This window comes from Enhydra lutris, unplaced genomic scaffold, assembly GCF_002288905.1.
Source record: "Enhydra lutris kenyoni isolate GAN:26980312 unplaced genomic scaffold, ASM228890v2 scaffoldscaffold21, whole genome shotgun sequence".
NCBI classification, from domain to species: domain Eukaryota; kingdom Metazoa; phylum Chordata; class Mammalia; order Carnivora; family Mustelidae; genus Enhydra; species Enhydra lutris.
Genome location: NW_019154105.1, coordinates 6,036,181 through 6,049,733, shown reverse-complemented (window position 1 = coordinate 6,049,733; position 13,553 = coordinate 6,036,181). Strand labels below are relative to the sequence as shown.

Sequence of the window (13,553 nt, the reverse complement as noted above, 5' to 3'; positions counted from 1 at the left end):
AGGGCTGCTGGGACAGACTTCCCGAAGGCACTTGCACCTTTATTTACCTGACCAGGAAACAGCCTGTGGACATCCTTGACTACCCTTGGGCATTTCCTTGCTGTGGGGAGCCTGGATTTTGCCTAGTAACCACCCATTTGAGATTCCCATTGGCTGTGACTAACCTTATTTAGTGATATTGACAACATCCCCTTGTTCCATTGAAGGGATAACTATCGGTGGGCATTTAGATTAGAGGTAGTTCAAGAAAGGGATGGTCAGTAATATATTTAACGTTCTAGCTTGAAATAATTTCAAACTTAGAGAAAAGTGGCAAGAACTATACAAAGAACTATCTACCCTTTACTCCTGTTCCTCAAATGTTAACATTTTATCATCTCTGCTCTGTACTTCCCTTCCTATCTAGTAATAGACCCATTAAAAACAACTTGAGATTTACAGAAAAATTGAGGAGCTAGTACATACGGCCTCCCCCCCCAACACACAGTTCTCCTATTAGTAACATTTTACACATGTATAGTACATTTGTTACAATTAATGAACCAACATTGAGAGTATATTGCTATTAACTGAAGTTTTACTCAGATTTCCCTAATCTTTACCCTCTGGCTGGTGTCACTTTAACTTGATTCAATCTTTCTGAAATATGAGCTGGTAAATGTATCAAAAAACATGAAATTGCACCTGGGAAAATAGCCAAGGAATAAAAGAATCTTGTAGTTATTTTTTACAAAGATCAGTACTATTTATAAAAGTGAGAAATGACCCAAATGTCAAAGAGTAGGGGGATATCTAAGCAAACGATCACATATTAACATAGTAATATACCTCTGGCTATCAAAAATGTAAACTAAATTATATTTATTTTGAAAATTGTTTTAATATATGGAATATGCTGTTAATGAAAACAGTGCAAAGCAAAATACAGTATATAAGCTGGTTAGAATTAGGCAACCCAAAGTTCAAAGGGAAGGTAAGGATTGGAAATTATTAGAATTTACTCTAATTTATTACTCCATAGATTATGTGACTATGTCTGAATTGCTTTTATTAAAAAATAAATTATTATTAAAAAATACAACGATAGCGATTTTCATCTTCAGGAAATGCTTTAAGTAAAAGTAAAAGATCTTTAATAAGATATACTCTAGAAGATAAAAATATTTTAGATGGCTAGACTCCCTTCTGCATCCTGATGTTGAGTAAGAAAGTAGTTCCAAAATATTCCCCCGAACTTTCAGGAAAAACAAAGATAAAACTAGACCAATGGTACTGCTAGATCTAGTCCATTTTGAGTTATAATCAAGTATAGTCAACGTTCTTCAGCCTTATCTGGCCCACACCTGTCTCGTGTCTGCCCCACAAGCAAACAGAAAAGTTACAGGCGGGAGATGGGCCGTCACAGCTGGGAGTTCCCTCCCGTCTCCCTTCTGTGGGTGGAGCCAGCGACCAGCTTCCCGGAGGCGGGGCCCTCTTGCCTGACGTTCACGCACCCAGAACAATGGGCAATGAAGCTGGGCAAAAACTAAAGAAATTATTGCTTCTACTTACAACTAGAGGACTTTTCTGTCTCTAAAATGACTTTTAAAATAATTTAACACTTAATACATTTGGGATGTGCCCCAAAACTGCCAGAGAAAGGAAGTGACACTGATGCAAAAGCCTGGTGCGCGGATGCATTTTAACCTGCCCCACATTCAGCCGTCTGAACACATAAACTCTTCTTTATCTGGAACTCAATATTTAATACCCAACTCAAATGGAAAAACAACAATGCATTAAATAATAAAACAAGTTGGAAACTACTGTGCATAGCATGGTTTCATTTTCGTTGTAAATTCTGGAAGGATACACACAAAATACTATCAGTAATTACCTCAAGGTAGAGAAATGAGGGCAGCTTTTTTCTTCTTTTCTTCTCTTGACCTGTGTTATTTGATCTTTTTTGCAATAAACATGTATTATTTGTATAACTTTTAAATGCCTTAACATATGCAAATAGATGTAAAACTTATAAAACTCCACCTTTTGTCAACTGACTTTTGTTCCTTGCATCCAAAATGCAGCTATAATCCATTTTCATAATGATAAACACAAAGCACTTACAGATCTGCATGGCTTTTTGAAACACATAAATCACTTTCTGTTTAGTTTTAGACTGAATATATCTAATTAGAATTCAATTATCTTAAACTACTAATCATCTAAAGCATATGTGAAAAACCTTATTAACTAGGATAATTTGTTAATGAAAGCAATCTAGTTCCCAAATCTACCAGATAATGGGAATATTTATTGTGGTACCATCCCACATCATGAAATACTGCTTCACTGATGCCTCCTCATCAAATGTTTCTATTTCCTTTTATGAACACCAACAATCCATTACTTCAAAGCCATTTTCCATCATAAGCCAATATCTAGATGCTGTGGCTTCACATTTATAGAGGATAGGATTTCCTCAACTTTTCTCAACTCCTAGAAAATGAATAAAGGCATAAGGAGTTTTGAACTGAAGAAAATACCCCACAAAAACCTCCAAAAGCAGAACTGGAGTTGGAGAGGTACCACAATACAGAGGAAAACATGAACTATGGCCAAATAAGAGCCATCTTGTGCCCACAGTGCGGGATGGCCAGGTGACACCCGCCCACCTGTTCTGCCCTCTGCTCTTCCAGGTGGCCTTGCAGAGGGTTTTAGCAGGAAAACACCTGGACGCGAGAGACCACAAGAAGGTGTAAGGTGACACGCATGTAAGAGAGAGTTATGGTCAGGTAGCATCTACTACAACTTCTGCCCACAGAAATGTGTCTTTGTCCTGTGCTTAGAGAATTAATCCTTTTCTCAAAAAATCACAGGCTGTTGAGAATTAGGATTTAGTCTCTGGATTGGCCACTTCATGCAGACTCTTTCCTTTACTAACACTCTGGAAGATGTCTTCTTCTTCTTCTTCTTCTTTTTTTTTAAGATTTTATTTATTTATTTGATGGAGAGAGATCACAAGTAGGCAGAGAGGCAGGCAGAGAGAGAGAGGAGGAAGCAGGCTCCCTGCTGAGCAGAGAGCCCGATGCGGGGCTCGATCCCAGGACCCCGGGATCATGACCTGAGCCAAAGGCAGAGGCTTTAACCCACTGAGCCACCCAGGCGCCCCAATCTGGAAGATGTCTTAAACAAACACAATAAATCTTGCGGTGTTAGAACAGAAACAACCAATTCACTTTCGTATTATGTCCCTTTAGAATATACATGATGGGTGGGAGGTGGTAATATAGGATATCAATAATACCCACAATTCATCGCTCCAAATACTTTAAAATTCTTAACAGGTAACGAGTAGTCTTGAGTTTCAGCCCCTCGGTCAGTCCCTGACTAACGAAGCGCTGTAGCTGGTCGAGCACAAAGATCTGAAGAGGAAATGCGGGGAAGCTCAGCCACCCTGGATTTCACACGGCTCCTGAAACAAATGCTTGTATCTCAAGTTTGAAACGTGGCTCTAGGATTCAGTTTTCCCAAGCATCTGTGGCGGACGTCAGGAATCTTGCCCAAGAAATCCAGGGTGATATTCTGGGATGTTTTCACGACGCATGGAAAGATGGCTTCACCGGCTGGCTGATGACACGCCATTAGAAAATGTTACTTAGGTCATATGCCCTTTTGAAATCAAGAGGTAAAATCACTGCAGTGAGAAGATTTGGTCTCGGGATGAAGCAAAATTGCTCTTCTATGATTTCCCCCCCATTTGCTGCTACCCATTAGCAGCATTGTGCTGTAGCACCTGCCATCCTGACTATCGGAGGCCAACTGGTTGGTACTGGTATCTTTTCCTGCTTCTTTCCCTCTCCTTTCCTCACACAATGAAGACTCATAGAGATTTCGTGTTCATCAGAGAACCATTTAGGGCCACACCAGGTGAGAATTAAGAACACTCACTCAACATCCAGATACTGTAAAGGCATAGCTAGTCCTGTGCAGGTAAAGGATTCTAGTTCTTTCCTGAGAGAAACATTGATGTGACTCCCTGCACCATCAGTTTGGGCAAAGCTGTTGTCATCAGATGAATGAATATTCACTTCCTCACCTTTTTAAAAAGAGATTTTATTTGTTTATTTGAGAGAGAGAGAGGGGGGTGGGCAGAGGGAGAAGGAGAAGGAGAAGGAGACTCCTGCTGAGCAAGGAGCCTTACATGGGGCTCAATCCCAGGGCCCTGGGATCATGTCATGAGTGGAAGGTAGACGCTTAACACACTGAACCACCCAATCATCCCCCATTTGCTCACTTTTTGAAGTTCATTTTAATTAAAAACTCCAAATACTCTGATCTAGACACCCTTATGTGATTTGGCAAGCCTAGGTCCTTGGACCATTAAGGAAATGGGTCTATTTCTGGCCTAATCCCCTAATTCTGGTTTCAGCACGACCTTGACTGGCTCAGTCTCTTAGGCAATGAGACCCCTCCTGGGATGGTGGTAAGTCGCTTGTTCACTATGTTCATGTCCCTGCAGACCCACCTTACTCGACAGCAAAAGACAGGGGCTCACTAGAAAGCTAAATAGACTTGAGGACATAAATAACCAAAGTCTTCAAGTCCTGTAAGGTTAACGATTATGGTTTCAGACAAAGAAATAGCATTGAAATACCTACTGGAAACTGCTAGATTTGGGACTGTTTACTCATCTGAAGAAATAGAACACAGAGAAGGATTAGACCTTCTCAAAACAGAGTGTGCACTTTGGCCCCAACATCATTTTCTTGCTTAATTGAGGCATAATTTACAGATAATAATGCCTTTTTTGAAACCCAACTCTTAAAAGTAGAAAAGAGGAATCAGATTTGGAGGTAGGGATCAAGAAGTACTATTTTTCAGATCAAAGAGAAGGACTAGTTTGATATGTCAGTATTTTTTTTTTTTTAAGATTGTAAGTAATCTCTATATCCAATGTGGAGCTCGAACGTACAGCCCCGAGATCAAGAGTTGGGTGCTACACCAACTGAGCTGGCCAGGCGCCCCAATGTCAATGATTTTTAATCCACTTCAGTGAGACTTTATTTTGACCAAGTTAGTGGGACTCCGATAAAGTTTACTGCATAGCTGAATTTAGATATTTAAAAAATTTCAAATGACGGTGGCTTCACACAGCCACACACTCAACTCCCCATAAACCTCCCCTCCTCAGAGCTTTGCCTGGGTTTTTAGTTCCAGGCCAGAACAGAGCTGCTAATTTGGTAAGTGTTAGTTTATGTGACTTCAATTAGATATAATTGTTTAATGACACATCATAATAGCTAATGATCGTTACGCACGAGGGGTAGTTAATAGATGTTTTCATCAGAAAGGAGAAATGCAAGCATCTTTTTATGTAAGAGTATAAGGAAAAATGTTTGATTAGCAAATCTTGTTCTCGGAGAAACTTTTTAATCAACTAGAGGACTTTTTTGTCTTCAGCATCGATGGAAATTTAAAGTGAACAGTATATTGTAAATGGTGTTAAAAATAGTTAACAGCTAACTTACTCAAGATTTGCTATGTGCCAGGTATTTCCTAAGGGCTTTGTATTAATTTACTTGATCATCTCAAAAAAACCCAAAACCCCAAACCCAAACCCAAAACCAAACCATCTTAAAAACGAGAAAACTGAAGTTGAAGGTCTTGTCTAAGCCAGGACAGGAACCCGAGGCAACCTAGCTTCATTGTCATGAGCTTAAGTACTATACTTTCCTATAAGTTCATTACACATTTTTAATCTTTTGCTTGATGTGGACAAATAAGTACACACATGGACTCCGCCATGCTAACCAGCCTGTACAGAGTTTTACACTCTTAGTGTCACCAGGAACCTAGACCCTCATCATAGTAACGAAATGATGTAAACACTGGACCAGGGCATTATACAGACGGAAGGAAATAAAGAGCGCCTTTTGGATCTTACCTAATTCTTTCTAATTCTTATCAACCACATCTGTCTCTCCAACTAGAATTTGCTCTCCTCATTGCAGACAGACGGTCTAACCCACCTTATCCAGATGCTTGAGTCAACATTCCTAATAGTTCCAATATGAAACCGAGACACCATAATAAACCAATCTCTGCTTCTCGTCTGTCTCCCTTACTATGCAAGAATGGCTCACGTCAGCCTGCATCTATCATTGCCCGCAGTCAACTGTCGATGATTCCCCACTGCCTGGGTCAGTGGTTTGCAAACTTGTACAGGTTTTTATTGTGGTGATGGTTGTGAATATACTAAAAACCACTGAACCGTGTGTATTAAATAGGTCAGTTGTATGGTATGTGAATTGTATCTCAATAGTATTTCTACAAATTTACAATCAAAAGCATCTGGAAATCTTGGCATGCTATGTGTAACATCCTGAAATGTTGAACCATAAGCAATTTTATGAGCAGGAAATAAGACTGTGGTATATACCATATATATTTACTAGATTGAAATTCACTTTACAAGTATGTCTACAAAAAAGGCAAGTGGTTGAGCTACGATTATCAACAGCTTCTGATGTTGCCTTTAATAGCAAATAGCAATTTGTTAAATTGTTGTATTGCCTTCCACTACTTCCTGGCAAAGAAGCATTAACACCACTGAAGATGTAAGAAAAATGTGAAAGGGAAACGTATGAACTGACTAAATCCGATCTACTACATCGAAATCTATTTTGGTCTTCATATTAAGGCTTTAGGAAAACATCTATCCTTGCCATAAGACTAAGGTTTTCTGGAAGAGTTTTGACAATTCACGGCTTCCAAGAAAATGCCTGTATTTCTTGACCTCGCACAAAAGACCCTTTTTTCAACCTGGCCTTAAATTACCTTTCCGTCTTTGTCTCTGTCCACACCACCTCACTTCTGCCACACAGCAGTGGCTATGTGTTCCCCACAGCCCCAAGTGTCCGAGTGTCTCCCAAACACATCCTGAAGCTTTACTCAAATGAATATTCTGGAATATTCTTTCCTACGTTCTCCACTTGGCCCTTCCAAGCCCACCTAACTTCCATTCTATTGTCTTGATTTCCCTGGTCTGGGAAAGTGCCGTGAAGATGGGAAACATGTCTATCTTACTGGATGTTGAATTTCCAGCTTAAGCACAGAGCCTAGTATAAAGAAATAGCCCTTTCTCTGTATTCTCAGAGTCTAGGTGCATCTATCCACCTACCTCGTGCTGCTGAAATGATTTCTCAGTGACCCTCCTTCCCCAGTAGACTGTGAGTTCTTGAAGGCAGGAATTGTATCTTTATCACATAGTAATGTGCCATACATATCTGCTAAATTTTGATGAACTGAAAATACACTCTCCAATCTCCAGTCATTCAAAGTCTTCAGGAAAAATAAAACATTCAAACAATTTCCTAAAATACCATGTGGCAAAAGCTGTAAGTGAGGTGTATACACAGCATCATGAGAATTCTGACATATAACGAGAATTCTGACATATAACGAGAATTCTAAATAACCCTGGAGGTTATTTACCCTGGAATCTTCTTAGACACTTGACAGTTGATCCGTCCCTTGAAAAATAAGGGTAAGGTCACCAGTTAAACAATGAAAAGGATTCTAAGCTGAGGGAATCGGGCACCTAGACAGAAACGGAGAGGGTAGGGCCATTAGCACCCCAACAGGTGTGGTGTGGCTTGAGTGTGGGGTTTGTGGCAGGGAGTGGCTAGCAGGAGGCTGGAAAAATGGACTGGGCCTGCCAGCCCTCCTCGCCTGGACTTTACGCCTTGAGCAAGGGAATGACACAATCAGATTTGTATTTCGCTCTGCTCGCAACACCTTCTTCTGCCCTGCCCCCTCCTAACATCCATGTTTACCATGTGAGAGAGTTGATCAAAGTCATAAGTACGATGTGTGGACAAAGGCCAAAGGGACCTGAATCTTCACGAGAGTCGACTTGAGACCCACACTGTGTTTTCACCAGTAAACCACCAGTCAACACCAGGGCTATGCAAATCATACGCTGAAGCAGATGTGAAGAATGTGGTAGAACCAATAAAGCTGGTTTCTTTGGAAAGTCAGCAGCATTCACTCAAACATTCCCCACCTCCGTGAAGCCCTCGCTGATTTTCACAGCCCAAAGAAATCTCTCCTCTGAAAGTCTCTGGAGCACTTAATTTTGTGCTTAGGACAGTCTGCAATTTTTTTCTTGCCTTGTGGTTGCTTTGTCCTCACCCCTGGTGTCACCTTTTTTCTCTGTCTCATTTTAAAAGCTTGTGTCTAAAACAAAGCAGCTTTAAGAGACACCTTGGGAGCAAAATAAGGTATAAATAAATCAGCAACAAATCTCATTAGATTTTAAGTTAGGATGAATTGTTAGCTTTTACGTTTCAAGAAGATGAAGTCACTTAGAATTATTTTTTATATCTCTCTTGTGTTTGTTTTCTCACAGAACAGAGATATATTTATTTCAGCAAAATTCTAAGTAAAACTCCAAAGAAAGAAAAATATTTGACACTCACTGAAACACAATTTTGTAAAGAAAAAAGTGAACAATAATCAGCATAAGTACAGTAACTTATAAAGATGGGTTGATAGTTTAATGGGGGAAAATACTCGAAGAAACACACAAATATTGTGAAAATACAACATCATTGCCACAGCACATGAGAACATTCCATAAAAAATTAACAATTTCCGTATGGACATTTAATTTTTCAGCCCTCTTTAAATTTATATTCTGAAATCTTGATATTCTGTTGCAATGTACAGAGTAGCCATTCGTTCTCTCATTCCACGGACCAAACACAAGCAATTAAAAGGAACACTTCCTGTTACAGATACAGCGCTTCAAGGCTAATATTTAATCTTAATTGGCAAAAAGTTGAGTGCAAATAAAAACATATTTTTAGCAGCTTAGAAAATTCCTGGTGGGGGGAGCATTCACCTCGTAACCCTTATTGCTTCCCCAGAATACAAACGTTGGCCATTCAACCCTACTGAGAACGACCAACGCTGATTTTGCCATTTGTTACACGGGGAGTTTCCATGAAAGATGGTTTCAGCAACTATGCACATGAACCAACAGCTTTTACATTTGGAAAGTTTCCCTTAGGTTTTTTTTGTTTTGTTTTGTTTTTTTTAAAGCAGGGCCTGAATGTCAGTCACAACTGGATCGTACCTAACCACTTCTTTGATCGTGGAGAAGAGACCCAAACAAACCACGAGTCATCTCACACATCAGCCACCGTAGTTGCATTCAAAGGCAGGCCAGAAGCCAGGGATGAGGGATCTCTTAAATCAAGAGCTCCCCTCCAGTAATAATTTTATTTTCACTGATTTGGGAAGGGCAGAAGGAAAGAAGGAAGGGAGGGAGGGAGGAAGGGAGAGAAATAAGGGAGAGAGGGAGGGCAGGGAGGAAGGGGAAGAGGGAAGGAAGGAAAGAAGAAAGAAGGAGGGAAGAAAAAGAGAAAAAGGAGAAAGCAGGAGCTATCTGATCTCAAACCTGGTGCTTTATACTCTCAGCCAAGATTTATTCTCCAAACAAGCAGAAGCAGGAGAGCTACTGGCCAGAAAGGATTTTATCTGAGCTTCATCAATCCCTCGAATTGCCTCTCTTTTTCTTAGACATCTGTTCCCCGTGTAGCCAAGGCCTGGGGTAGCTGCTTTGGAAAACAGCGTAGCTCCGGGTGCCCAGGACTGTGCTGGCGGGGGAAGGGGAGGAATACCTCCTGGGTTTCAAGCACCTGCCTCTGCCCCGTGTGTAGGTTTCGCTGGTCCCGAGACTTGGGCTGTCCTGAAGCCTGGATGACCCCTGTGGTCTGGGATGCACTGACACAAAATCCAGGCAGGTAAACACTAGTTGACCATCTTAACACGATCTTACCAACCCCTCAGCGACTTTTCTACGGCCCCTGCATTTTCTCAATGAACAGCTCAAGGATCGGGGTGTGGCCGCTGCATGTTCGAAAGAGGGGAGCACCTCAGTCGCTATACTCTTCTCTTTCCCTTGGACTGGGGAATTTCTCATACTGGTTGGCCAACTTCCATTTGCTGTGCTGATTTTTGAGGAGTGCGGCAAAGGAAGTCTTCCGGGTGATATTTCTAGATATTTCCCGGCTCTTGGCCTTCCTGGTGGGGGAAGAGCTTTGGACTAAAGGATACGCCGGAAAAATGGGCCTGCCCCGAGGGGCTTCCAGGAGCTGCCATATCTCCCCAGAGGTATTACTGGCCAGATACTGCCATGGCTTCTTCCCGCTGCTGTCCCGGATGTTCACCCGAGAGGCCAACCTTTGCACTAGCAATTTGATGACCCCCTGGTGACCATGGATGGCTGCAAGGTGTAGAGGGGTGTACCCACAACCAGACTTCACATTGACATCAAGGGCAATCCCTGCTTTCCGAGTGCTGGAGACGAAGTCCTGGAGCGCTCCGAGGTCCCCGTGTTTGGCCATCCAGTGCAAGGCCGTGTACCCCGTCAGGAAGTCTCTGTGCAGAGCCAGCTGAGGGTCCTCCCAAAACAAAGTCAACACCTGAATCCAAGAGCCACTGGCAAGCTTCACAATCCATTCGTGCTCCCTGGCGTCCAGGGGGACCACAGATGACTTGTGCTCAGAAGGTCTGTGCGGGACCGTGGCTGCAGACTCCTCCCCAGCCCGGGCCCAGGGGGTGTGTGGCCGACTGCGCTCAGCAACAGAGGCCTTATTGCCCACAGGTTTGGGTATCAAAGCAGCATCCACTCTTGGGCTGGGCCCTCCTCCTGCCTTGGAGGGTCTCCTGGACCGTGGTGGGCGACGGGTCCTTTTCAGCAAGTCCTGCTCAAGATGCTCCTCATCGGAAGAAGACAGTTTGGCTCTCCCTGCCTGAGAGCTCCTCCTGAGGGATCTCCTGAACTTGGGAGCTGGCCAGGGCAAAGACTCCTGGGGGTGGCCTGCAAGGCCGTTAGCCTCCGTTGAGCCCTGCTGAGAGCAGTGACCATCGCCTCTGCTCCTGAGGCCCTGAAGGCTCTTGCTGGGACTTCCCTCCTTGGGAGAAAGGCTTCCAGCTGCATTCCTGAACTTTCTCCAGTCTGGGGTTCCCAGAGCAACCTGCAGCCCCTCTTCGGAACCCTCGGGAGACTCTTTGGGCCCACTGCTGCTCTCCTCGCTGCCGTGGCTTTCTTGGTCCACAAAGTCATCCAGGTCTTGGAGGGACAGCTGACAACGAATGCTGCGGAAGACCTCCCGCGGAGGGCTCTCGGGACGGGGCTCCGGGACGACAGGAAGGACGGGAGGAGGCGCAAGAGCGGGGTCTGGAGGCTCCGAGTCAAGTTCCCGGACCCAGAGGCTCAGCCCCGTGGGTAGCTGGAGGAAGCTGTCCGGCAGCACCGACCAGGCTCGAGTGGGGCCGCGGTCCCGGGCCTCGGGTATCTGGGGGTGTCTGGCCACCCACTCCCAGGTGCGCTGCCGCTGCTGCTGCTGGGTGGAGTCGTGCGAGTCCGGGGTCAACAGCTCCGGCGGGTCTCCGGGGGAAACCGGGCGGGACAGGGGGGTCGGCGGGGAAGCCCGGCTCCCGGCAGCCTCGACAGCTGCAGGAGGCGAGCAGGGCGCTGCGGACCCCGGGCCGCGCTCAGCGGACGCGCCCTCCTGCTGCTGCCCCGGAGCCCCGCGATCGTCCCGGGCCGGCGGGCCGCGGGCCGGCGGGCCGCGCGCCGGCTGCTCCCCGGCGGGGCTGGGGCCCGGGGCTGCTCCGAGCACCGGCTCGCCCGGCGGCCCCTCCAGGCCGTTCTGCAGGCATTCCCGGCAGCAGCGGCCCCGGGCCTCCGCCGCGGCGCACCTCGAGCCCGGCCAGTGGCCGGAGCCGCCCCCACGCCCGCCGCCCGCCGGGGCCGCCTCCGGGGCGCGTCCGCCGCCACCTGAGCGCGGGGCCTGCGCGGCGGCCCCCGCGGGCTCCTCCTCGGGCTCCTGCTCGCGCCGCCGCCGCCGCTCTCCCCCGCGCGCGCCTTGCGGGGCGCAGGACGCAGCCCCCCCTGCAGGGGCGGGCGCGGGCGGGTCTCGGGGTCGCTGCAGCTCCTCCTCCCCCACAAGGTCCCTGTACCTCCTCTTGAGCACCACGTACTTGGTGCCGTCGGGGTCCTGGCGCACTGAGGCGACCGAGTTGACGAAGCCCTTGAAGAGCTCGCGGCGGCGCTGCTGCTGGCCGGGGGGCGCGTCGGGGTCCCGCAGGAAGCTCTTGAAGTGGCTCAGCAGGGCGGCGTTGGTCACTCTCCCCCCGGCCTGGCACAGGAAATCCAGCAGGGCCTCCTGGCTCAACTCTTGGGCCATGCCTGCGCTGGCGCGTCCCGGCCCCAGGTGTCAGCGCTTCGCCCTTCCTGCGCTCCCCGCGGCCGGCCGAAACCCCGGCCTGTCGTGTGTCACCTGCGCCCGGGGCGGCGCCACCCGCCTCCATCAGCCGCGGAGGGCGGCGCTGCTCGCGGCACCCGAGCGCGCCCAGAGCCGCGCGGGCTCCCCGGGAAGAGGCCCCCCCGGGTCGGGTCACCCGCACGCAGCCCCGGCGGCAGAGGGCGGCTCCGCGGGCCTCCCGGCTCCGGTCCCTGCAGCGAAAGTTGCCGGGATAGGTCAGAGTCGGCTTCACCTGCGCGCTGGCGACGCCTCCCCGGCTCTGGGGGAAGGGCCCGGCCCGCCTCCGCCTGTCCTTCCGCCCTCTGAGGTCTGCCCTGCCCCGCCAGCCCCGCCGAGTCGCGCGGCTGCTGGCCGGGGGCGCGCGGGGGGCGAGGGGCCCGCGAGCCGGAGCCCGCAGCGACCCGCTGAGCCGAACGCGCAACCCCCGGGGCGGGGCAGACCCGGCAGGTGAGCGACCGGCCGCTCGCGGGGGTCTCGGCCACGTAGGAAGCGAAGGCGTGGACGGTCCGCGCCGGCCCTCTCGGTGCTGCGTAAGTCCTGGCGAAAGCCGCTGGGGGGGAAGGTGCGAATCCGCGGGCGTTCTGCGGTGCCCGGAAAGGTGCCTTTCTGACCGCTCTGGGCTGGGAATTTCGGATTCCCTAAGGCAGTGTCGAGGTCGGGGGCTCAGTGTGCATCCCCAACAAGCCTTTCTGCATCCCCACCAGCCGCGGGGGCCGGTCCTCAGGCCCGGGCTGCAGAGAGCCAAATGCACCCAAGTGTGTACCGAGAAGAGAAATCAACTCTGAAAGTTACCGGTTGGCTTCGGCCTTTCTTCTTCCTAGCAATGGTCTCACGTTACGGAGAAATCGGTTTGACAGCTGATTGCCTCAGCAGCTTTAAAGGAACAGGAATCACGCAGTGAAGGTGTTTGTTTCCTCCAGAGTTTGTGAGCGGAAGAGATTTTCGCAAGGTCCCTTCTGTGTTGGCTTGAGTGGTGGTGTCTTTTCTCTCCGAATGTGAGGTTCCCCCCCTCATCTCCACACCACACCGCCCCCCCCGCACCTTGGAAGTGGTAAGAATATTGCAGTCTTGCCTGGTTTGACCCCACTGCTCCAAACCTTCTAATGGCCGCTTGATTCTCTTCCACTGGGAGTTTGGAAACGTCCTAATTCCGAGTCCATTTGTAGCCCAGAGCTGTCTTTGTCCTTGGCCTCAAGACGCAGCGCTTTTCCTAACGGCTGCTTTCCCCTTTCA

The 13,553-nt window shown here is 47.7% G+C and overlaps 1 protein-coding gene across 1 annotated transcript; it reads right to left on the bottom strand.

Moving 5' to 3' along the window:
- Window positions 1–9,923: 9,923 nt before the first annotated feature.
- Window positions 9,924–12,242, bottom strand: LOC111148806 (sosondowah ankyrin repeat domain family member B). Its single transcript, XM_022505621.1, has one exon. The coding sequence runs from the start codon at window positions 12,240–12,242 to the stop codon at window positions 9,924–9,926; it is 2,319 nt and encodes a 772-aa protein (XP_022361329.1).
- Window positions 12,243–13,553: the final 1,311 nt, after the last annotated feature.

What these genes read in the sequence shown, in the direction of transcription:
- LOC111148806 (XM_022505621.1), bottom strand. Translation starts at nt 12,242, where the DNA reads ATGGCCCAAGAGTTGAGCCAGGAGGCCCTGCTGGATTTCCTGTGCCAG.